Genomic DNA, 26,876 nt, shown 5'->3' with positions numbered 1-26,876 from the left:
CCCTATTTTGTACAGCGTGTCATCCTTCAGGAAAAAGCGTGCCGACCTCATTCTTATTTTTCTTGCTTCGTCCTTGTTCTCTGGGAGCTTCCCCTCCTTGAGGTATTCCATTATGGCGTCCATCCAGCTTCGGCCGTTTTCACCTACGGGTAACACCTCGTGGGGTTTCTCGATGCTTGGCTGTGGTAGTACTTCGAAATACACCGCTCGTCCAAGTTCCGCGAAGTCGGAAGTGGCCAGCTGCGACAGTGCGTCTGCGCTAGCATTCTCTTCTCGTGACACCTGCTTTACCTCAAATTCCTTGAAAGCTGCTGACCTTTCTCGCATCGTGTTCAAGTATTCGGCCATCCTCTGCTCTTTGGCCTCGTATTCGCCATTCACTTGCCGCACCACGAGTTGGGAGTCGCTATTCACTACCAGTTCCTTCACCATCAAAGCCCGAGCCAGATTAATTCCGGCTATTATCGCTTCGTACTCTGCTTCGTTGTTGGAGGCGTCGAAGTCGAATCGTAGGGCGCACTCTACTTTGAAGCCTTCGGGGCTTATCAACACAATTCCAGCGCCACTTCCATCGCTGTTGGAAGCCCCATCCACATACAGTGTCCAAGCCTCATCTGCTCGTCCCTCGGCAGATTCCTGCGGGTCATCGGGGATCGTCGTCTCCGCTATGAAGTCTGCGAGGGCCTGTGCTTTAATTGCGGTTCTCGGCTTGTACTGGATGTCGAACTCTCCTAGCTCTATGGCCCAATTTACTAGACGACCGGACACATCTGGCCGTTGCAGTATTTTCTTCAGAGGCTGGTCGGTGAGTACGCATACCGTATGTGACTGAAAATATGGTCTCAGCTTTCTTGCCGCCGTCACAAGGGCGTACGCCACTTTCTCCGCCTTTCGGTATCTTGTCTCGGCATCTAAAAGGGTTCGGCTGACGTAGTATATTGGCCGTTGTTGCTTTCCTTCCTCCTTCGTCAGTACGGCGCTTACAGCCACCGCCGATACAGCAAGGTACAGCTGTAGGACATCTCCGGTGTTCGGCTTTGTCAGCAGTGGGGGTGCGGCCAAGTACTCCTTCAATTGCTCGAAAGATCTTTCGCACTCCTTCGTCCACTCGAACCTTTTAGCCCCTTTCAGCGCCTTGAAGAAAGGAAGGCATCTATCGGCAGACCGAGACATGAATCTTCCGAGGGCGGCTACCCGACCCGTCAGCTCCTGGACTTGCTTTACGTTCTGGGGTGACCTCATGTCCCGAATGGCTTGTATTTTGACTGGGTTGGCTTCGATTCCCCTTTCTGAAACGATGAAGCCGAGGAACTTCCCCGAGGCTACTCCGAAGGCACACTTTGCTGGGTTCAGCTTCATGCCGTACCGTCGTAGTACTTGGAACGCCTCTTCCAAGTCTTGGATGTGTCTTTCCGCCTTCAGGCTTTTCACGAGCATGTCGTCCACGTACACTTCCATGGTCTTGCCGATCAGCCCTTTGAAAACTTTATTTACCAACCTTTGATAGGTGGCCCCCGCGTTCTTTAGTCCGAAAGGCATGACCTCATAGCAGTACAACCCTCCTTCAGTTATGAAGGAGGTTTTCGGGACATCAGCCTCGGCCATTTTGATTTGGTTGTACCCCGAGTATGCATCCATGAAACTCAGCGCCTCGTATCCCGCCGTGGCGTCGATGAGCAGGTCTATCTTTGGCAGGGGGTATGCGTCCTTGGGGCAGGCCTTATTCAGGTCGGTGAAGTCGATGCAGATCCTCCACTTCCCGTTGGCCTTCGGGACCATCACCACGTTAGATATCCACTCCGGGTAATGAATCTCGCGGATGAACCGGGCCTTCAGTAACTTTTCTACTTCCTCATCTATCTTCTTCTGCCTTTCTGGGGCGAACGTTCTCTTCCTCTGCTGGACCGGCTTCTTCATTGGGCTAGCGTTCAGGTGATGTTCTATTACCTCTCGGTCGATCCCGGGCATGTCCGACGCCGACCAGGCGAATACGTCAGCGTTGCTCCGTAGGAATGAGATGAGTCTTTCTTGTTGCGGCCTTGGCATGGTAGCCCCAATCTGGAATTGCCGGGTGTCGTCTCCTTCTTCAGCTTCAACTTGCACCAAATCTTCGGCCGGCTCTCCCCGTTGATAGCTGACATCATCACGTAGATCCTCTATTGGGAGCGTCTCACCCGCCTTTTCTTTTCCCCAGAGGGTAGTGGCGTAACATCTTCGGGACGTCTCCTGATCACCCCGACACTCCCCGACGCCATTCTTAGTTGGGAACTTCATTTTGAGATGGGGGGTGGAGACGATGGCCTTTAACAGATTCAACCCAACTCTTCCTAGTATGGCATTATACGCTGATGTAATGCTCACTACCAGGAAGTTGATCATCACCGTCGCCTGGCGATCTCCGGTGCCAGCTCGAACCGGCAGCTCTATCGACCCTTCCACCTTCACCGGGGTGCCAGAGAATCCCTGCAGCGGGTGTTCGACCTTTTTTAACTTTCCTTCGTCGAGGCCCATCTTCCGGAAAGCTTCGAGGAACAGGATATCAGCTGAGCTGCCGTTATCCACTAAGATCCTCTTCACTTTGCAATCTCCTATAGTCATGGCGATGACCAAGGCATCGTCATGCGGGGTCTGTACCCCTTCCAGATCATCGTCTGAGAAGGAGATGACTGTCCCCGTCTTTGCCTTCTTGTTCGACCATTCTGCCACATGTACGCTCCTCGCGTAGGCCTTCGCCTTCCTGGCAGAGACCGAACTCTCTCCTGCGGCCGGGCCTCCACAGATGGTTGCTATAACTCTTGTTGGGCTCTTGTTCTCCTCTCGAGGCCGGCGTCCATCTTCCTCTGGTGTCTGGTTTCTCCGCTGTTCTTGATTTCCTCTGCGGGCGGGCCCCCCTCTTTCATACCGACCTGCACCATCTCTCCGACGGTTATCTCTTCGGCCAGTGCCTTCTGGAGCCAGCTCTTTCTCCCGGTCTACAAATCTGCCTAAGTATCCCCTTCTGATCATTCCTTCTATCTCCCCCTTGAGATGCCAACAGTCCTCGGTGTCATGGCCGTGGTCTCTGTGGAAGTGGCAGTATCTATCCACATTGCGTCTTTCGGGATGTCGCCCCATCTTTCCTGGCCACTTCATGGCCCTGGCATCTGGAGAATCTTTTATCTGCATTAACACCTCTGTTCGTCTACGGTTCAGGGGTGCATACCTCTCAAACTTCCTCGGTGGACTGGGGGCCCGACTGCGCTCGGACTTTCGTCTTTTTCCTTCTTCGATGGGTTTATCATCAACCCTTAAGGGCCTCTTCCTCGCCGCCTTCCTTTCGACTTCTTCATCTGCCTGGAGGGTTTCTTCCATCTGGATGTACTTATCACATCGCGCCCTCAGCTCGGTCAGATCTCTAGGCGTATGCTTCGCCAGGGACCTCTTCAATTCCTTGTCCTTCACGCCACCTAGCAGGGCCGTGAACTCCTCCTTCGGGTCTAGGCCCCTGATTGTGATCTTTTCTTGTTGGAATCGTTTCATGTAATTCCGCAGCGATTCCCCTTCTTGCTGTTTGACGTTGGTTAGGTTCAACGTAGTCTTCTGGAGGGGCTGGCTACTAGAGAACCCCTTCACGAAGAAGTAACTCAGGTCGCTGAAGCTGTGGATCGACTTCGTCGGTAGTCGGTTATACCACAGCCTCGCCGCCCCCCTGAACGTCAATGGGAGGGCCCGACACATAATATTTTCCGAGACGCGATGGAATTGCATGGCGACCTTAAAGCCTTCCAAGTGATCGACGGGGTCCCCCGACCCGTCATAGGTGTCGTACTTGGGCAGGCGGAAACCGACCGGGAGCGGGTCCCTCATGACCTCGTCAGCTAAGGCCGTATCATTGGTGAGGTCGGGCTCGCGGTTCCCTGTCTGGTTTTCTGCCACCTTTCTGATCTCGTCCTTCAGGTCCAAGATCATCCTCTTTAATCCCGAGTCCTCGGATCTCCGCTTGTCTCCTTGGTGCTCATCCCCATGCGGGTCTCTGGCGGCGCGTCGCGTCCTACTTCGGGGCGCGGGACTCTCCCTTGCTCGGTTTCGAGGATCGCGGCCGGCCCTCGTCGATCCCGTACTGCTTCGGTCTTCTTCTCGAGCCCTCTCGAACTGGACGTGAGTCCCTGGGGGTGCTCCGCCGGTCTTATGGGAGACAGCTTTGGAGACCTCCCTCATAGTCTCTGCCATCCGGTTGTATTTGTTCTGGAGGTCTTCGAACTGCTGCCTTGTCACGTATTCCTGGGCAGCGGGAGGCTGATGGTCGCTGCCTTCCCGTACTGAATATCCAGCCGACCGCTGGTATCTGACGGACACTTCCCGGTCATCATGACCTCTTTCTCGTCCAGTCTCTGCCGAGGGAGGAAGCTCCCCTGAAGGTTCTTCCCCCATGTCTACGTTGGACGTCGCTCTCGTCCTTCTTCGGTTGTAGGTTCTTCCCACCATTACCGTCGTTCCCACAGACGGCGCCAATCTGTTACTGCCAAAAACCCCGCTAGTCCAACCTACACAAACACAGACGACGGAGGCCCGGAACTTTGTCCGGGGTTAGTCCTCCGACGCTCAAGTCAGGGTCGGCCGCACAGTTCAATAAGGGAGTAATGGTGAGGGTCTCAGAGCTTACCTTCCCCTTTCTTTCGTGCCTTCTTATATAGTTCTTCGGCCTTAGGGTTTTTTCCCCCTTCTTCCCTCTTAGAGTCCTACTAGAATACGTCCAACCTTCTGGGGGAATATTCCCCTCATGCAGACGACGTGATCCCGCGTGATTCTGTGGGCGTGCCTCGGTGATTGAGCGTGCTCGAGTGTGAGTGGTTTCTTGGAACCTCCATCTGGCAGAGGACACGTGTCCCAGCAGTGACACGTGTCATTGCCCCCACCGAGAGGTTATTTTGGCTATATCACCTCCTAACCTGTTTGAGAGAGGATCTGAACATTCACAATCTTACAATCTCTTAACTACAAGATCAGAACTTCCATATCTAAAGTTTTCAGGACAATCAAAAATCTATTCACAAGAGGAGAGAGAGAAGTTTGGTCGAAATTTGAGGGGGTGCAGATTCACACACAGAGGAGAGCGTGAGAGAGCGAGAGGAGAGAGAGGGAAGAATTAGGGATGACTAGCTGTCACCGTCACAGCCGATATTCGATAAAAAGAGAGAGAAACGTTTCAATGGTTCAGATTATTTGTCGTTAAATCCACGGCTATCCACGAAGAACGTTTTGAAAACATTATTAACACGTACGTTCCGCGACTTTTTTGCCATTAAATTAATACCTCTGTTTTTGGTAAGAAATTAGGTTTTAAGTGTTTATCATTTCCTTCCAATAGAACGAGGTTCTCTATTGACAACCATATGTTTTGCCCTAGCACCCGACTCCACACAATTTCCCTTCGCATTTCTTTATCAACATTTTTACAGTTTAGGTCTGGAGAACCTTGAGAAAAACCGCCAAAACATTTCTGCAAATTCCATTCCATAGACGCCATGCCTGGTGGAAGAAGAAGGAACCGCTTGAAAATAGGAGGAATCTATAACAAAGGGAAGGAGAAAGTGAAGGAAGATCAAAGCCATATCGTCTCAAGCAACAACGCCCAAGCGGAGCAGAAGAATAAACAAGTAGCAGAGGTTCCTCACATGAACATAGGAAGCTTTTTTGGATATGAAGATTCCGATTCCGATTATTGCTTCGACTACGGTTATGGTTATGAATATGATTCTGATTCCGATTACAGTTTGGGTTTCTACGAGGGCATCGACTTATCAAACCCCTTAAGCTACGATGATTTCACCAATCCTTTCCGCTACGACGATGAAGATTACAACGGTGGTGACTACAGTCACTGGGCTGAGTTTTTTGCTTACCCTTTCCGTGGTTACCATGATGAAGAAGAAGATGAAGAGGAAAAGGACGATAAATATACCTATGCGATGGCTATTCCCCAAAAAGAAGAGGACGAACAGACAGAGAGGCCAATGAACATCGGTGTGATGTCGAAGCTTCCTTCAGATGTTGTGTTCGACATTCTCTCCAGATTACCGATCAAGACCCTCGCAAGCTGCAGATGTGTCTGTAAGGATATGTGTTACATTACTCACTTCCGTCGTTTTATCAAAATGCACCATAATAGAGCAACCCAAGGTGATATTCCTCCCAGTCTTCTGCTTCACGCTAGATATTGCATTGATGAACTGCGTAATGATATTTATTTGTTACAACATGATACTCGTTATGATACTCTTGATGGCCGTGCTGTTTTTGCAAACCCCAAGTTTTTTCCCCCAAAGAAGGAGTTTGAAGTTGTGGGTTCCTGTAATGGCTTGCTCTGTTTGTCTGAGCCAATGTATTATGGTCCTCGATTTGTCTGCAATCCTGTTACAGGGGAATACATTTGTCTTCCGAAGCCTGATAAACATACTGATTTTGACATTGTATCCGGTTTTGGCTTTGATGAGGCTGATAATGAGTATAAAGTGCTAAGGATGTTGTTTCATTCAATTGATCTCGGATTTGGAAATGGTACATCAAGTTTTAAATTGGAAGGTGAAGTGTACTCGCTTAGTTTGGGCAAATGGAGACATATTGGAGATGTGCCATACCCCCTTCGTGGAAAAGCATCACCTGCATTTGTGAATGGATCTCTTCACTGGATGACGGATGAGTATGGCTCTCTGAATGTGCCAGAACTGATCGTATCTTTTGATTTGGGTAGGGAGGAATTCCAAGTTGTTCCACCACCTCCAGGCTTTGTTCCAGGTTGGCGGAGCCATAGACTGAATTTAGGTGTGTTAGGGGAACGTCTCTGTTTATTTGATTATTCAATCGATCGGCGGCTTGAGATATGGGTAATGAAGAAATATGGTGTGAAGGGGTCTTGGACTAAAGAATATATCATCTCACGTAGAGGTTTGGGACGAGACGATGGCCATTTTATACCTTTACGATTGATGAAAAATGGTGAGCTTTTGATGTCGTATAATGGTGAATGTTTAGTTTTATATGACCCTGTGATGAAAAGATTTAGGGATATTCAGATCCATGGACTTCCACCCCGTTTTGAAGCAATAACTCATGCTGGAAGCCTTCTCCCACTCCGGAATGCTGTTGGATTGGCAAAGAGGTACAACAAAATTTCTCCCTACTTGTTTCCCCTTGATCATTACCATTTTAATTGAAGATGATGCTCATTGTGGTATATGTATGTTAAATTAAAATGACCTTAAATGCTTAATCAGAATGCAAAATATTTGGTGCTATTCTGAAATTTTTTTTTTTTCTTCATTAAGTCATCTATGTTCTTAACTAATCAATTGAACCTAAGTTGAAATAAAAGAGTGAGAATGATTCAGCTTGTCTAATATGACAGAGGCCACCTTTATTTATAATGAGAGATTAGGGTTACTGTTAGAAAAAACACTAACAAATATGAAGGAAAAACAAACACAGATTCACACAAGATAGATTTAACGAGGTTCACACACCGATGTGGTGTGCTACGTCCTCGGGTGAAGTAGAAGATGATTCGCTATGTTGGAAGAAAAGTTACAATGGAGATCTCTCTTTAGAACACCCAAATCTCGGCAAGAAAACTTGCCTAGAAACCCTAAAATAAAAAACCCCAAATCTCACAATGCATGCTCAACAAGACGACAGTACATATATATACTCCTCCAAGTCTGGCCAATCCATCGGGCCGCGGTCGATCATGGTCGGTCGTGGTCATACCATACTTATTGGGCCAACCCCTCTGCTACCAACATAGATCTTTGGAAAAAAAATCCGTTTCGGGTTACCACCAAATTATGTTGGAGCGGGTTAATCTTCGAAATGGGTCAAGAATTCGAGACAACATAATAGGTACAACTAGCATAAGGATGAGTCATAGGCCTAGATGCATATAACCTAGACACTTTAACACTCCCCCTCAAGTTGGAGCATATATATCACGCATGCCCAACTTGCGGAGTAGAGGATAAAAAGCCTTACAAGATAAACCTTTCTTGAACACATCAGCTGGCTGATTTTCTGAGGGGTGACAAATGGAATACAAATGGAACCTTGTTCCGGTTTCTCTTTGATGAAATGCTGGTCGATCTCAATATGTTGGTCCGGTTGTGTTGAATCGGGGTATGAGTATAGCAGCCTTATTGTCACAGTAGAGCCACATAGGACTAGCTGTAACAATGCCAAGATCATTGAGTAAAGCCTAAAGCCAGATGAGTTCGCAAATTCCCTGAGCCATACCATGGTACTTTGCCTTAATAGTAGACCTTGAGACCACAGATTGCTTCTTACTCCCCAAGGTAACAAGGTTACCACCCAGGAAAGTACAATAACTAGAGATAAGGTGACGGTCGTCAACAAAACCTGACCAATAAGCATCGACAAAGGCTTTGAGTCTGGTATTGCTATTGTTTGAGAACAAGAGGCGCTTTCGTGGAGTAGATTTCAAGTATCTCAATATACAGTACACTGCTTCAAGGTGAGTGGACAACAGAGCATGGAGGAATTTACTCACAATTCTTATGGCATATGCAATGTTTGAATGGGTGTTAGAGATATATCGGCTTGCCAACAAGTCGGTGATACCTTAGTCAACTGGGTCTCCACCATCACTGCTAAGATGATGATTAGTCTCAATAAGAGAGTCGATAGGTGTACACCCAAACATACCAAACCAGGGCCAGGGAGAATGCTTTAGACCATATATGATGAGAGCAGTAATTTTATCACCATAAAGCCTAATAAATAAACTGTGATTGGCCTGACTTTGCTTATAACCAAAATGCAGCATAACCTTGACAAACTGACCAAACTAGGGCCGGGGAGACTGCTTTAGACCATAGAGAGATTTATGTAACTAGCATACTTTCACAACAGTGGATGGAGACTCAAAGCCTGGTGAGATGTCCATATAGACTTCTTCCAAATCACCATTAAGGTAGGCATTTTTTACGTCTGACTGTTGCCTTTTTAATCAAGCAAATGCCTTCTCGGGTTTATTCTTTCCGCTCTCCTCTGGATCTTCTCTAAGGTTCCACTGCTTTTTCTGTACCTCCCAAGGTATTTGGTAGTGTCTGCTACGCACACGATCATCATCCTCACGGAAAGTTTGATCCTCGTGGTCTCCAGTGCGTTTTTCTGGGGGTATGCTCCTACTCCGAAAGGTTATTGGTGTTTTTATCCTCCCACTTAGAGATGGTTTGTGACTATAGATGTTGTCTTTCACGAATCTACATCCTACTACACTGCAGCTCCTCTTCAAGGGGAATCTTCTTTCATTATGGAAGATGTGCCACCTCTTGAACTTGCTATCCCTGTCGGTGTCCTGTTTTAAGGGGTGAGTGGCACTCCTACTTCGCTTCGGCCAGCGATACGTGTTTATAGTCGCAGATAACTGACTCAGACCATTACGCATCCAACATCTACCCTACCATGCTACTTGTTTCCTCTCGAGCCTAATCTTATCCCCTTGGACCCAGGTAATTCTCCTTCTCCTTCTCCTTCTATTGATCTGTCTCTTGAGTTGCCTATTGCTATTCATAAAGGCACTAGGGTCTTGTACTTTACATCCTATTGTTAAAATTGTTTCTTTTGACTCACTTTCTCCTTCCTACTATAGTTTTGTGTCTTCTCTATCCTCTGTGTCCATTCCCCAGCTTGGCGGGAAGCAAGTGCAGACTCACAATGCCATGCAGCTATGGTTGAAGAGATGCATGCTCGGAAGAAGAATGACATGTGAGATCTTATGTGTCTGCCCTCACAAAAGAAGATAGTTGGGTGTAAGTGGGTCTTTCACAGTGAATAGAAGGTTGATGCTATGATGGATCGATACAAGGCCAGACTTGTTGCCAAGGGTTTCACTCAGACTTATAGGATTGGCTACCAGGAGACTTTTGCACCAGTTGCTAAGATGAACACAATCCGTGTTATCTTAGGTTGTGTTGCCAACTTAGATTGTGCTGCCAACTTAGATTGGGATCTCCAACAGCAAGATGTGACGAATGCCTTCCTTAATGGGGAACTTGAGGAGGAAGTGTATATGGACATTCCTCCTAGGTTCACTTGTTCCAAAACCCAAGGGAAGGTATATAAGTTGAAGCGTGCATTGTATGGGTTGAAGCAATCCCCTTGTGTTTGGCTCGGGCGTTTACATAAGGATATGGTTACTACAGGCTACTCTTAAAGCAATGCCAATCACACTCTGTTCATCAAGAGATTTGGTGGGAAGATTGGTATCTTGATAGTCTATGTAGATGATATTGCTGTTACCGGAGGTGATCTGGTAGTAATCTCTTACCTCAAGAGATACTTGGGTGAGGAATTCAAGATCAAAGATCTAGGACAACTTCGTTACTTCCTTAGCATTGAAGTTACTAGGTCTTCTTATGGGATCTACTTGTCTTAGTAGAAGTATGTGCTTGACCTTCTTTCTGAGAGATGCATGTTAGGGTGCAAGCTGATAAGTACTCCTATTGAAGCTAACAGTCACTTGAGTAGTAAGGAAGGTGATTCTGTGTATAGGGTATATATCAAAGATTAATGGGGCACTTGATATATCTTTCTCATACATGCCTTGATATAGCATTTGCTGTCAGTCTGGTTAGTCAGTACATGCATGATCACTACTCGACACATATGAAGCTGTGTTGCCTATTCTCCGATACTTGAAATTTGCCCCAGGACGTTGCATTGTTTTTTCTCCTCATGATCACCTTAGGGTGAAGGCCTTCACGGATGCTGATTGGGCAGGTTTTCCTGATGATTGCAGATCTACTACTAGTTATCGCACTTTTGTTGGTGGTAACCTTGTTACATGGGGAAGCAAGAAGCAAGCCGTGGTTGCCCGTTCAAGTGCTGAAACAGAGTTCTGTGCCATGGCTCATGGCATTTGTGAGTTCCTATGGCTTCATGGTCTTCTTATAGATTTGGCTGTCCTTACTACCCTTCCTATGAAGCTCTTTTGTGATAACAAATCTACCATTAGCATTGGTCTTTACCTTGTCTAGCCTGATTGAATCAAGCATGTGGAGATCGATCGACACTTCATCAAAGAAAGCTAGATATGGGTCTTATCACTGTGCCTTTTGTTTCCAGTAGTGAACAGCTGACTGATATATTTACAAAAGGTCTTGATAGTAAGATGTTTCATCTTGTTATCTGCAAGTTGAGCATATGTGATACCTATGCACCAGCTTGAGGGGGAGTGTTGATAATGAGTGTTTAGGGAAAGTGTCAGATTCCAAACGGGTCCTAATGGTCCTTGTAGTACTTTAGAACTTTCTCTCCATTGTTATAAATAAATTGGGCTGGTGTTATATGTGATACAAGTCATTACCCCATCCAACAACATCAAACCTAGACACTTTAGCAACCTAGAAAATTAGATAAGGCATGGGTAAACAGAGCTTTGATTCAATAGGTTGAAATGGTCATAATATTTATCCAAGGGTGGTCTATTCTTCTCATCCCTACTGGTGGCACTCTCCCTTCAAAATCCTTCCTTTGTCGGTTTTCAAGTCAAAGGGCATGGTTCAGAAACTCACTGAAAGTTCATTAATTTCCAAATGTTTGAGACGAATCAAGAGGCGAAACCCAGAATCAGCACTGTTTTGTTGAAATTTTGCTCATTTTGGTCCAAAAAATCTATTGTTTCATTGAAATTTTGGTCATTTTAGTCATTTTGGCCATTAGCCCCTCAAAATAGCCAACCAAAAAACATAGAAAATATACACTGTTTCGGCAAAATTTTGCCGAAACATGCCGGTATTTCGGTAGTTTCAGATTGACCGAAAGGGCGAAACTAAATGACTTTTTGAACCTTGTCAAAGGGGGCATCCTCAAAAGTGTATAGCAGACAGGAAGTAAGTTTCCCATCAATCTTGCATATTCCATCTATAAACAGATTGCTCAGGTCCTCATAGTATACAAGTATAACAGGACCTATGTTCTTTCCTATCATTCTATAGTTTTTAATAGATCCAGGAATGGAGATACCTTATTTTTTATAGGTCTAAATGCCCTAATCATATCGTTCATATCAACTTTCTGTTGCTTAGATTGAGATAATATAGATTATTATCGTTATTATGGCAGTTATCCATGTAACAAAGGAATGTGACATTTTCAGAAATCCTGAGATAAATCTGAACCATATATTTTACCTTGTTTTAATGTAAAGTGTCTGTTCCCCTCTCAGATTTGGGAGAGTTCTCAACATTGTCTGGGGTATTGGTATACATGCATGGACATACACGGGATGCATGCCAATCATGGTACAAGGTTTTCACGAAATATCATTGCTAAACATTTTGGTATTGCAGGTTGTTGAAATGAAACAGCCTGCGATATATATATTTTTGTCAAAGTTTCCGCCGAAATTTTAGTAAAACACTAAAATTTTAGTCTTATGTACAGTTTCGCTGATATTCGGTCGAGACTATTACAATCCTTTAATATAAATACCAAGTTTCGCATGAAATGGGTCGAAATTTTGACCCATTTTGTGACTGTCGCGTGGTTTTGACTTCTGAACTTGGAAAACTCAACTTTCATGTTGTCTTGGCCAAATCATTGTCGTACAAGCTTGGAACTAGTTTTTGGGCAGTACAGGAACGCAGTGGAAGCAACAATTTGCTGCGTTGTCAGAAGATTTGTGCAAGATCCAAAGTTGGAGGTATATCACTTCTCACAACTATTTTTAGCAACAAAAAAAAAATGTATTTGGTGGTTGGCATTCAATTTTTTATATATTGCATGCTATAGCCCGATCTATGATTTCATGGAGCTGTATTTCGTTTTGGTCCTAGGAGTCTGATGCAAGCCTTAAGATGGGCTGCTGAGACCAACGGATCAGGAGGGTTACTTCAAACACGAACTCAATATATGTAGAATTTTCAGTTTGGAGTGACTTCAATTTTTGATGATATCTTGCTCAATATAGGTCAGAATGACCTGATTCTAATGCTACTGAACAAGGACTTTCGGCCCTACAACTTGGTGACAAATGTTTTCTCAGATAACTGCTGTAGGGTGCTCAAAATATGTCGTCAAGTTGGTGTGCACAAACATGAACAGAATCTGAAATTAAAAGAAAATAAGGGAGATAGATATGGGGCTGAAATGCAATTCTTCTAGGATGATTGCAACTCCAAAGAGGTCTGACAACTCTTCTAGGATGCAAGTGAAGTAGAAAATTCCAACTCTTCTAGTACCATACTCACTAAAAACTGAAATTAGGAACTATCTGAAAAAGGAAACTAACTATTAATGACTTGACTCAACTAATAACTTGACTCCTAAGAAGACAAATATAACTTAAATTGAACCCAATTATAAAGGAAATTAATGTAAAAGGAAAGAAATTAGTCAACCCCGTATGCAATCATTATACCCCTAGTTTAGTTCCATAAAAGTGGCCTATTACACTCAAAACACATGGGATTAAAGGCCCAACGTTTATGGAACCCAACCCTAGGCTTATTCCTAATAAAACAAGCCTATTTTGGTCATTAATCTGCATCAAAGTGTGATTGCTTCCACTATAGATTGAGATAATAGATCGAGACTAGAAAATCGAAGAGATTGATCGAGTTAAGTTCCCCTTGATGTAGATAAGTCACTTAATGGGTTTATTTTATTGCGGATAAACCTTGGGGTGTGTTATGTATGTGTTGAGCCTTTGATCCCATGGGTTTTCTTTGTAATAGACCACTTTAATGGGCCTAAAATATGGGTAGAAAGTAGGAAAGCGAGATTTAATTCATTAGTTTAGTTAGCGTCCTATTTTGAGTTTATTTCTTTTGTTGTTTCAGTTTGAGTCAGTTTAGGTTTCCCTATTAGTGAATGACTAGTCAGTTACCTACTCTATGTTGGAGTTCTAGTCCTAATTCTATTTGGAGTCCAACTCCTATTAGGTACATAGTTTTTAAAGCGTTGGTGAGGCGATGCCTTTCCAGCACCTTGGCACTGATGCGGTCTAGAGATGGTAAGGCAGTGCTCCACCTTATGTGAAGTGGCGCCTTATGGGTTTTTTTTTTTTTAACACATTTTAAAATTACTTGATGAAGATTCCAAATATAGATTTTTTATTGGTAGGTGTATGGTTTTGTTAACACTTGAGATGTATGGGATCAGCTTTATTCCACCAAAAATAACCAAAACAAACAAACAAAAACCCGATTCACAAACAAGGTTTGGATTTTGTCAAGGGTTTTAAGAAAGGGCTTTGAGAAAGAATCAATGTACAAGGAAGAACCACTGATCCAGACGACCATTTTGCTTCGGCAGCGGTGAGCTTGCTCCGGTAGCAGTGAGCTTCATTCTTCTTTGACAGTAGTAAAAATATAGTGGATGACCTTAGGGCTTAGGTACTCATTTTAGCATCATAGAGGTAAGTATAATAAATACTTGTATTTTTTATGTCTTCTTTTCTTTATATTTATAATTTTGTTTCATAATTATGCATTTATATTATATGTTAATATATTATGATGATTGATGATTGATGAAGATGAACTTAGTTTAATCACTTTATTGATTTGTTTTCTTGATGAATATCTTACATTGGTATGAATATGAACCTTTAATATTTATTTAACATATGAGTAATACGATTTAACTAGGATTTGAGCCAAATAAATTGGTTTTATAAAAAAAATTACACAGGAACGCTTTAGTCGATAAGGCGACATTTTATGCCCTCCTTATCACTAAGACGCTTCGAAAGACCCTCAAACGCCTCCGTCGCCTTGCCGCCTTAAAAACTATGATTAGGTATTGTCTAGTCCTACTTGAAGACTAGCTCCTAGTTAGGTTATAATTGCTATTCAGCCCTCTATATATAGAGGAACATGACTCTCAATTGGCAGATTTGAATAAAAGAAAATTGCAGTCAATTGCTTAGAACAGCCAGGATAGCTATGGGTGAGAAGCTCGGGCTGAGATAGCCACTCCTCCCACCCACATTCCCCTTGTCATTCCTTTACTTTTCACCGAATTATTTATTGTTATTGATTATTTAGTGTAAGAAGAATTCAGATCTGTCCAAGTCTTCAAAGCCAGAATCGATAGCTAAGAATTCCCAATTCTTAAAGTTCGTGATCTCTCTCTTCTCCTCTATTATGAATCTGATCAAGGAGCTATTGTTAAGGGTTGTTAGAAGTCATTGTAGGACTACTCAGTCCTCCTCATGAAATTATCCAAATCACTCGGTTGTTGTTTATGCAGAAATCTTTAGATTCTCTCTCCTAGGTCTGAAAATCAAGAAAGCGCATAACTCTCAAATTGGCTGTCATAAGCTCTTCATATTTAGGGGTTTTTGTACCCTCCCTGGGCCCTACAATCGGTCAAATTTGCAGCTCAATTGGAGCCTTACAGACCTGGCCGCACCTCTCTCTCTCCAGTTATATTGCAGGTCTTTCTCTCTCATATCGGGTTAGGTTTTGGGCTGGTTTTGCTCCTGCATTGCTATTGTATCCTTAGGGGTTTATTTGATGGTCTTATTCCCTTGTTTCCTAGTCCTATTTGTCTTGTTTGGGGTTATAAACTGTAGGGGTAGTTTACTTGTAATCTACTCCTGAATTACCCCTTCTTTGGAGAAGAGATTGGTACTTTACGCTGCTAAGAGAATTCTCATTCTACATTAAACAAGAAGACATTTAGGCTACATGGGCTTGCATAGACTCCTCCTGGATTGGGAATTGTCCTCACAGAGAAGTGAGATAGATGCTGCTAAAGGTGGAAGAAGCAATCATTCGGGTCCAAGATTGAAGTCAGAGATCTCTAGGGATATAGGAAGAAGAGAAGTGAGAACGAGAGACAAGGACTACCATAAAAAAAAAAAAGAAGATACACACACCTGTTTGTGATCTTTCTTTTCTTGTCGAAGTTGCAGCTCCCTCCGTTTGGAACCACCTCTAATGGTCATTAAAGACCCTTAGAACCACCTTTGCTGCTCTACCATTGCCTATAGAAGACGACTCCAACCAGAAATCCCTCTGCTGCTTTATCTCCAAGTAGGAGACCTATTACTCCCTAACTCACTCTTTGTCCTGGGCTTAAAGTGCTTCCAATTACAAATGACAATTTCGTTACCAGAATTATGGTTGATATGTTGTTCAAGACTAATCAGATTATCTTTGAGTCAGAGGATGATGTATTCATTGAATTCCCTGTTTCTCATTATTATGATGGTGCTTTTTGTGAAGTGTTTTGACTATCCTCAATGCATCTTTAAATTGGGTTGAGGTTGGTTGGAACAATGAGACAGCATCCTTGATCGTGAAAACAATATGTGCACCCTTCAGGCTTACTACATGCGTAAAAATTTATTCTTCATGAACCGGTTGACTTAAAGAAGGTGGTACTAACAATGCACCCATAGGATGAATCGAATGAGTCAACACAAGAGGAAGACCATTTAGTGTTGGAACCAGTAATGGCACCAAAAATTGAGACATTTGTGGATCAAGTAATGAAGGACATCAATACAGAGCCATCGATTCCTCATCATGAGTTTGTTCCCCTATGATTTTCTGGACTTGAATGCACCTTTGCAGCTTCATATCTTAGATTTTGTTCGCGTCGCAAATAAGGAGCAATTCACCCCTCTTGTGAGCTTTTATTGTTGCCCTTCTTCAAAACTCGTCCTCAACATCGGGGGAGTTGATACAAATACACACATGGACCGATCCAAACCCATCTGGGTGTCCAAACAGATATGAACCATATCCAATTTGGAATCAAAGCTATTAGGATCTGTTAGGATTTTTTTTAGGTGGAATATTTGTAATCTTTTATTTTGGGTAGCTATTAGATAAGTAGAATTTTCCAATTTAGTTTTATTGTCTTTCTATTTTATTAGTCTAAGAGTTAGGAAGTAGAAGTCTCTATTTCTGTTTTAGATTTTATTTAGGGAAGTTTTAATTTCAGTTTAGTATAAAAAGGCATGTAACCCAATTTCTTAGACTTGATTTGAGAATTGATTGAATGAGTAGTTGATTGTGCCGGGTAGGTACTTCACAATAGTCATGTGACCTCTCCTTCCCCCCTTTCTTTGGGTGATTCCTCTCACTCTTCCCTGCAACTTTGAGACCCATCCCAAGGATATTCCCTACCCTACCGGCCCTCCATCAGAAGGTTCTTTAAGGTTTCAAAAATGAACTCTTCAAGATTCAAAAGAAATTCATTAGGCAATCTTTATTCAAAATTAACTTAAAATTCACTTGTTTACATGCATGCTTTGGTGGCCTTCTGTAGGAAAATAATTCATAAAAGTTACTACAACCAAGGATTAAAGTATCGGTCGCCGTATCGGTCAGCCAAAATTAAGATACGTATCGGAGGGTATCGTATCGTATCGGAGATACGCTAAAGATACGCACATAAATGGATAGGAAACACTTTTTTATACACTTTTGCATAAAAAAATAGTTAAAAAAGTTATATATAACATGTATTATGTATAAACAGGAAATTGAGAGTATTGCACTAAGAATCTAAGGTTTGTAGTTGTCCCATAAATGTAAAATCCTTGTTCCCAACCTTGATTTCCACTTTAGTCAGAGAGAAAAATGGTTGGCAACAACTTTGGAACAAAAACACCTCAAAAAATTGTGTTTTTCTAAAAAATTACCCATTTTGGCCATTTTATGACTGTATCGGTACGTATCGGTGTGTATCGGTCGATACATACTGATACGTACCGATACATACCAAAACATACATTTCACTTCAATTTTGAATTTTTCGTAGAGTATCAGTACGTATCGGTGCGTATCGGTGTGTATCGTAAGATTCGTATCGGTGTGTATCGTATGATACGTATCGATACAAAGGGTTTTAAAAATTGTATGTATCGTATCGGCCTTTACCGATACGATACTGACCGATACTTTAAACCATGACTGCAACATCTCATCCTTGATCTTAATGATGTTCCAATGGTTGAGAATAAAAAAAAAAAAAAAAAGACCCAAAAGATAATGTGGGGGGGTTGCACTTGTTATAGATGCTTCTAGCCTCTTTATAGTCTTCAAGAAAGACTCTTTGGGGGGGGGTAGTGGATGGAGCTTGGACCAAGGGACTCTTTGGGAGAAGGGTTTCCACATCATCAAACACTAATGAGATGACTCTTCAGATTATTTGGGTTGTAGTTTTGGAGCTGGTTCCCTTTTAGTCTGGTGGTGCATGAGTTGGTTGGTCTTTGGACTACATTTTTAGGATGGGCCTGCATCAGAGTCCAGGACTCAGATGGGCATAGGGGTGACTTGTTGCTTGTATGGTACTATTGTTGACTTTGATATATGTGTCTCTTTTGTAACAAACTATGTATGATGCATGATTTATCAAATGGTCTATAATTTGATGTCTATTCACTCCATGGTTCGATCATGATCTTGGAAATTTCGTATTTTTTTTTACTGAGATGAGATATGTTGCGAATTACAAAAAGGACATTATCTCGGTCGGAATTTCGGTACCATTTCGGTGAGATACCAAAATGATACCAACTAAGGCTTATAAATACATCTCGTGAGGGTCTCGGCCAAATTTCGACTCCAACTCGACTATCTCGACGAAGTTTCGGCTCCTTGCATTTGAACACAATCACTCCATTGTCCACTAATTAACCACATCTTCACATCTACTGCTTTGAAGATCACTCCAAGTTGAAGATCTACACATTTTAAGCTTTGGAAAGGTAAACCATTTTTCCCAAAACCATTTTTTTTGAAATATTAAAATAAATACATGTTGGATAGGGCTAAAATTTTCACATTTTAAACACTAGAGGCCGATCTATGACCTCATAGAGTCATTTTATTTTTTATTTTTCTGGTTTATAAAATGCATTTTCTATCAACATAAATTGTATTTTTTTATTGGTAATATAGCTTTGATGGAACTTAATTATATATATGTTACTCCCCATTGGCTGATCTACGACTCTATTGGAACGGAATTTTTTTCAGAGAAAAATGCACATTGACTCTATCGTACTGGGCGTGGAATCCAGCTAGGCCATCATAGTTCTTTCCAGTAGACAGTCATTATGATTAATGTTGTATAACTAATATGTTTGGGACTTGGGATATTTCCATTTGGGACTTTGAGATTTAAGAGTAAGACGCTTAGTGGATGACTTAAGTTGGGACTTTGGAGTTAGGAAGTTAGGGAGTTGCATAGTATATTACTCTAGTATTCTAAATATTAGTTAATTAATGTTGATGTATGTTTTGATCATGGTTTATATGCATTATTTAATTGTTTTAATATGATATTATATCTTGTTTTAACAATTAAACAAGTAAAATCTTCAGAATAGTTCGACGGTTGCTACCAAACAAGGGTGCAACTCTAAAACACTGTCATGTTCTAATATTTTTGCAAATTTAAGTGCTAAGCATGTTTATTAAGCTTAAAACAAGCTACCCACCAAGTTTTAGGCCATAATATGGCTATTTGACCACCAAAATAGTCAATTGAGTCAAAAAAATAAAAATCATCCAACTCGCCGAGAGTTCGGTATTTCGGTGGTTCCGAAACCACCGAAACAAGACGAGATTTCGAACCTTGATTTGCTTTTAACACATATTTAAGTTGTTTAACTTGAATTACATGGGTTCTAGACTTCTAGTACTAAACATTGTGTGGAATAGACCATATTAGAGAATGTATACTGTGTACGCTACCAACTTAGGGTTGGAAGTCAAACTATCATTTTAGGTGTGATTTTTTAAAATCTAAGGGTTTCACTATATTTATAGGCCTCCAAATATGGGGTTCTAGAAGATTCCTGGCCTAATTTGGCCATTTTGCCCCAAAACCAGCCATCGAAACTCGAAAAAAAAAAATATATATATACATGTTTCGACCTTGGTCAAAAGCATGCTTCAAAGCGAAACCTTGTACAATGATGCCAATACAAGGGGTATTTGATTGAATTAGGGACTGGAATTTACATGGTTAATCTAGACCATGTCCTTTCTGTCCAACAATTGGAATGGACACATCATCTGTCCACCTGGTAGAATACATGCCTTACAATGTTTGGAAAAATATTGGACCCTTGTGACAATAATAATTCTGCATCATTTAGTGTGATGGTAGAAGCTTAAGCTGCCAGCATGAAGACATGGGTTTGAGTCTGAGAATGGACACTTAATGGGAAAAATGCCAGAAGATAGGACTGTCTCTGGTCCACAGCCCCAACCATTTCTAGGACCCTGCAAAAGTGAGCAAGGGTCATACCAGGACATAGCCCTTCTCATGTTAACTGTAAAATCCAGCAAACTTCGAATTTTGATTTTATAAAGTACTAGGTTTACAGAACAGAAGGGCTGCTAGTGTGAAAAAGGTTATGGATATGTTACATAGATGTGGTGAATTTTTTATATGCTCTCTCTCTCTCTCTCTCTCTCTCTATATATATATATATATATATACACCCAACTCCTCCACTTCCTCTTTGTATCTCCAAAGAACCCCCATGGAACAAAGTGCCAATGATTAAGAAGATGAGCTTTTTGATACCCTTAAAGGCCAAAACTATAACTGAAACTCTTTACAAACATCCATTAATTATCATGAGAAGGATCAGACCAAATGAGCAACCAATATGGTCATATTATGAGAAGGATCATACCAAATTACTATCTGTAGTAAATAACAATAGGCAATGAGGGACTTATCTTGCCCAAGTGCCTATCGAGCTTTAGCTTCACCACAATATGAGACTTCATGATTAATCATCAACCTTCAAATATGTCAATTGCAAGCAGGAAGCTTGCAATGATTAGGAGAACGATGGGGCTGAGTAGTGCCCGCGGTCACTCTCCTTAAGATTTAGACACCACCTATGGTGCAATCTGGGTAATGCGAATCTACCTCCTAGAGGAAACAGCCCCATTGGCCCTTCCAGTAGTTGGTGCGCTCACATACTTGGCCTTGTCAGGATACACTCGGTTTTGCTCTATCAATAGGACAACAGAACTCTCAGTGGTACAAAAACCAGTGAGAGAGGATGTAGGAGACACTTAGAATGTACTCCCAAGAGACCAGGACATTCTCCTTTTATAAAGGAGAGATGCCTCTTGGATATACCTGTCTAAGAGGGCCCAAGACCTGTGACTTGTGAAGGAATTTTCAGAAACTAGCCATTGCATGTCGACTACCTCCTCTAAAATCACAAAATAGATGCTCTTGGGAAACTTTATTTGGCACCAGCCAGTCGGCTTGGCCGGTTGACCGCCAGTTATTCCGCGAGTTAAAAACCATTCACCTAAGACTCTATTTACATGAAACTTGAGTTTGCTATTTGTGGGAGACACATTTAGGTGAAGACAACCAATAGGTAACTGTTTTAAATCTTCATTTAAAAAAAAAAAAAAATTTAAAATACAAAACTATCCAATATGCACATAACTTTAGATTACTACTAAAAGGAAACCCTGAAATACTTTCTACAAGTTCAGCCAATACTCTGATAGATTCTTGAGCTAGATGTCTCCGAGGATGTTTTATTTTGTGATCTTCTCTACTTTCCTGTTTCTTTTTTTGTGTCTTTGGTGGATTATCTTCTTTTTTGTGCTTTCTTGTGGGGGTGGTAATGGGATGGGCTCAGTTTGACCTTTCAGTTGGATATACACAGACAACATGACTTTTGCCCATTCCAGGGAAAATCGTTTAGGTTGACTTTTGGATGGTGGGATTTGAGTACAAAAGCTGATGTAGATAAATCACTTAATGGGCTTATTTTATTGGAAATAAGCCTCGGGTTGGGTTATGTATGTGTTATGGGTTATGTATGTGTTAGGCCTTTGATCTCGTGGGTTTTCTTTGTAATGTGCCACTTTAATGGGCCTAAAATATGGGTAGAAAGTAGAAAAAATGAGATTTAATTCATTAGTTTAGTCAGAGTCCTGTTTTGAGTCTATATTCTTTGTTATTTCAGTTTCCTAGTCAGTTTAGTTTCCCAATTAGTTAAGGATTGGGTTAGGCCTTTCTTTTTTACTGTTTAAGTCAGTTTTGAGTCTTCTATATAAGTTTGTGAGGAGCTACAACTTTAGACACAAATTTGATTGAATGAAAGTTTATTTTTGTTGTTTGCAAAATTATTCCCGGAGAAAGGATGATCATCAGCTGAGATAGCTAAGGGTGAGAGACCCAGGCTGAGATAGCCATTCCCCTACCCATATTTTGCCCTTCATTCTCTATTTTTTGTTTTGTTCATCCTATCTATCCCGAATTTGATTTTTATTGAATTTAGTAAAGATCCTACTTGGGATGGGATCACTTGTGATTCGATCTTACATTAATTGGTATCAAAGCCTAGCCTAACTAAGGATGGAGCTAGGTTATTTTCATGGGGAATTCCTTGAAATGGGTGTATGAATTGGACCTGTACTTTGACAACTACAACTTGACAAAGACACAAAGACTTCAATATGCATGTTCCCAGATGGAAAATGTGTGAAAGGAAACTTCAAGCTCAAAGACGTGAGCCTAGGACTTGGGAAGAGATGCAATAGGAGTTGGCGGGCATGTACCTATCTAAACGTGAACAAAGAATGTACTTTCCTCCACCAGAGTCTCCTTTGAAGTCCTCTATAAATTTCCAAAAGCCATCCACAGGCGGTAAGAGAATGAAAGAAGCGATAAATTGTATAGTTGCTCTCGTGCAACAATACAAGGAAGCGCATCCAAAGGAGACACCTCCAATCAAAACATCTGAACCTGAAGTTGAGGTTAGTGTGGAAGAAATTTCAGCCATTCCAATTGTTGAAGAAGAGTTAGTCATTATCAAAGAAACTTATGTGGAAGAATTTGAAAGCAACAAGGTTGCCGCTATGGATAATGAGGTTGAGACTGAGGAACTTGACACTACAACAATTGTGATGATTGTGAACAGCCAAGAGGAAGATCCTAAGGGGTTCAAGATTGAAGTTGTGTTTGAACCATCAACGGAACCGATCGAGAACCACCGGGTAGATGAACCAAAAGAGCTTTATGTTGCATTGGAGTTTGAAAAGGTTGAAGGTGCATATGTAGATGACCCTATGGATACATCTGACGATGTTGAGGTTGCGTATGTGGAGTTCATCATCCATTGAAGTATTTAGAAGATCGTGCCCCTCACTTTCTAGGCTACATTCATGTCTTCAAAGAATTGCCTGAGTTTTACTATGGATTGCAGCTTAAACTTCATCACGCCAAAGTGGTTGTTCTTCTGTTCAAAACTGGAGGTCGAGTTTTCTTTAAGGGGTGGAGAATTGATGCAAATAAGTCATTTAATGGGCTTATTTTATTGGAAATAAGCCTTGGGTTGGGTTTTGCATGTGTTAGGCCTTTGATCCCATGAGTTTTCTTTGTAATGGGCCACTTTAAGGGGCCTAAAATATGGGTAGAAAGTAAAAAAATGATATTTAATTCATTAGTTTAGTTAGAGTCTTGTTTTTAGTCTATATTCTTTGTTATTTCAGTTTCCTAGTCAGTTGCACAAAAAAAAAAAAAAAGTTTCCTAGTTAGTTTAGGTTTCCTAATTAGTTAAAAATTGGGTTAGGCCTTTTCTTTTTACTGTTTGAGTCAGTTTTGAGTATTCTATATAAGTTTGTAAGGGGCTACAACATTAAACACGAATTTGATTAAATGAAAGTTTATTTTTGTTGTCTGCAAAAATATTCCTTGAGAAATGATAATCATCAGCTGAGATAGCTGAGGGTGAGAGACCCAGGCTGAGATAGCCATTCCCCTATCCCCATTCTGCCCTTCATTCTCTATTTTCTGTTTTGTTCATCCTACTGTCCCTGAATCTGATTTTTATTGAATTTAGTAAAGATTCTACCTAGGATTGGATCACTTGTGATTCGATCTTACATTAAAGCTGTTTAAAAAGTCGTTCTCTTAAGATGGGTTAGGGCAGGTTGAGCACTGTGGCTATTTGCTAAATCCTCAACCAAAGTCAGCTCTTTTATTAATCAGGTTGAAATGCTGAGTGACTTACTGCATTAGCGGGTCTGGCGAGCATGGATGTGGTTATATTTTGTTAAGGAGTGCCATCCATGCTTTTTTAGTTGTTTATTCTTTTATTTTGCTAATGTCTCCTTTTCCTTTAATGGATTATTTTAAATCAAAATAGAATCTGTTAATGAAGAATTTATAAAGATATCCTCCTGTTGATACCACTAGAGGGGCTAAAAGGACATCTAGCCTAAAACACATGGTATAGAATAAGAGGTCAGAAATACAAAGCCTTTATAAGAAGGATAGAAGGCATAAAGAAGAAAATTATAGCTTCAGTTATAGCCCAATGGAAATGCCCTCGCTAGAGACTAAGCTTAGCTGACTAAGCTGCTAAGTTGCTAGTAATCAATTCACGGGACCTGATGAATTGTGTGTTATGGTACTAACTCTTTTATTGGTTAAAAATGCTGCAATCAACCTGAGCATGATTTGTGCTGACACTTCTCTTCAGTCTTAAAAAATAAGCCTTTTTGTGAAGTGCCCTTGTAGCTCTACTACTTTCATGTAGGTTTTATTTGTATATTACCAACTGTTCATCCTCCTGTCACCTGTAGTCTGATGATTTGTGGAGTTGATATTCTGTCAGATAACTAGGCATTGTAAGTCTTTATTATTGCCTTAAAACCATTCTAGTAACTCCTGAGGCCTGGTCCTCTGGAACCTCTATGAAAAATTGCAGTAGAAAGTGGGATGAATATTGAAATGCTGCTTCTCTTCTCACATCAACTCTCTACTTCGTGATTCCCCTTTGGCTACTCTCTTTTCCCCAGTTGTCAGTTGTGAAACATGTGAGCTTCTGCCTGTCCATGGCATTGGCAAAAGAGATGTGGACCAGTGAAAGTTGAGTGAATTTCCCACTGAAGTGATTGAAATCTCTTCCTGCAAAGTTGTGCTCTTTTTCTTATTATTGATATTTCTAAATTTAATTTCTTGATATTTTAATCAAATACGCAATCCCATGAAACAACTTTCAACTTGATTATATACTAACAATTTCTGGGGTTTGCAACTTCATATTCATTGTATTGTGTTTATCTTTGGCAGAGATAGATTCAACTTGAGCTTCGGAGAATGGTGCTCGAAATTATTTCCAATTCCTGCCCAGTAATGTTCCTTCATCTCTCTATAATTTAAGGTCTTGCCATCACTTTATTGTCTTGACTAATATCTGGGTTATGCTTTGAGCAGTGAATCAGTAAAGTATGGAGACAAGCAGCCCTCAGAACATGGATTGAACCCAGTTGGAGGGGACGAAGAGTACTTTCAATTCTTCAAAAGGCTAGAAGAGGGGAACAGACTTCAAAGGGGAGAAGGTAGGGGAGAAGGTACCTCTAATACTGATAAAATGATTGAAGATTTTGGTGCTTTCCTTGACCTTTTTGGAAAAGGAATGAATACTTCTGGTAGAAATTCAAGAGGATTATCAGTAAGAGGCTGGGGCTGGGGAAGGGGAAGAGGATGGGGAAGTGGAAGGGGAGGGGAAAGTGGAAGGAGAAGGAGAAGGGGAAGGGGACGGAGAGGAGAAAGGGAAAGTGAAAGTGGAAGGGGAGGGGAAAGTGAAAGGGGAAGGGGAATGGGAATGGGAGGGGGAGGGGGAGGGGGAGGGGGAGGTGGAGGTGATAGTGGAAGGGGAGGGGAAAGTGAAAGTGGAAGGGGAGGGGGAAGTGGAAGGGGAAGTATAAGGGAAAGGGAAAGGGAAAGTGGAAGTGGAAGTGGAAGTGGAAGTGGAAGGGGAAGGGGAAGGGGGATGGGTACATTCATGTGGAGAGTGAAAGGCTTCAAAGCAGAATCTGCTTTATGATCTTTTACAGTTCAAGAGGGGGTGTATATGGAGGTGGGCTTAAGACTTCTTGAGAATGGATGAATACCTGGTTTGCAGTTTTGGGTGTGATGTAGGCAGTATGTGATGGTCCCCCGTTTGCATACCTAAGTAAGTTCTGCATCTATCCTTCTCCTTTTCCCTTTTTCTTTTTTTTGGGTTGGTAGTGAATGCTTAACTGGTATAGTTGATAACTAGCTTTTCAGATCCGTGAATGTTGGCATAATTGATTTGAACTGAGATGAGTTACAGTATTCCCAAAGTTGAATAAAAAGACCCGAGTGCATAGCTCAAATTAATTGAAAGCTTAGTTGATATTTGTGCTCTCTATTAAAAAGAAAGTTTATTTGGACTTCGTCCAGTCTCATTTTTAGTAAATTAATTTTACCCTTCAATTTTGTTTTCCCCATTGTCACTCTGTGTTTGATTGGTGTGCCTTTGGGAGAGCACTTCGTCTTCCTCTCCCTAGAGCTCTTCATGTTTCCCTCTTTCCATGAAGAAGAATTGTTTGCTTACCTGATGAAAGCTGCCTCTATAATCGTCTTCCTCACTGCCAGTTGATTCAATACAAGAGTATTCATAAAACCAGAAACAAAAGCTTCATTTGCAGGGAGAGGAAGACAGAGGAATCGAACAATTGGGAAGAACATTCTTGACCTGACCTGTTTTCTTCTCATCTGACTGAATTACAGTCTACGGATGCTAAAAAACTTCTTTTTTATCCTCTTGCTTGGCTTTCCAACCTGCAAGCTCTAAACCTTATTTTTATGTCCTCTCTTAGATTTCTTTTCGGTTGCTATGACTTGATTATGCGCCCTCTTGTGTGTTCGAAGAATGATTGTTTCTGAACTTTCATTTTATTGGTTGTGCGGATCAAACATAGGAAATCTGCATTTTTAGTACCAATTGATGATTTTGTTTGATTTTTCCATCAATTTGAATGTTTGGAATTTAAACCAGAAACCTGTACGTAGAATGGTGGTTCGATTTGAAATTGCATGACAAAGAACAATGC

The 26,876-nt window shown here is 41.7% G+C and overlaps 1 protein-coding gene across 1 annotated transcript; it reads left to right on the top strand.

Moving 5' to 3' along the window:
• Positions 1 to 5,324: 5,324 nt before the first annotated feature.
• Positions 5,325 to 25,534, top strand: LOC122064980 (F-box protein At3g07870-like; the record flags this gene model as incomplete). The annotated part of the gene is made up of 3 exons (XM_042628775.1): positions 5,325 to 7,138; positions 25,087 to 25,146; positions 25,231 to 25,534. Coding segments are annotated over exons 1-3 (1,998 nt in total), but the record flags the coding sequence as incomplete, so codon positions are not given.
• Positions 25,535 to 26,876: the final 1,342 nt, after the last annotated feature.

Source organism: Macadamia integrifolia, unplaced genomic scaffold, assembly GCF_013358625.1.
Source record: "Macadamia integrifolia cultivar HAES 741 unplaced genomic scaffold, SCU_Mint_v3 scaffold1844, whole genome shotgun sequence".
In the NCBI taxonomy this organism is placed as follows: Eukaryota; Viridiplantae; Streptophyta; class Magnoliopsida; order Proteales; family Proteaceae; genus Macadamia; species Macadamia integrifolia.
The sequence above is the reverse complement of the archived record's forward strand: the minus strand, read 5'-3'. Positions and strand labels throughout refer to the sequence as shown.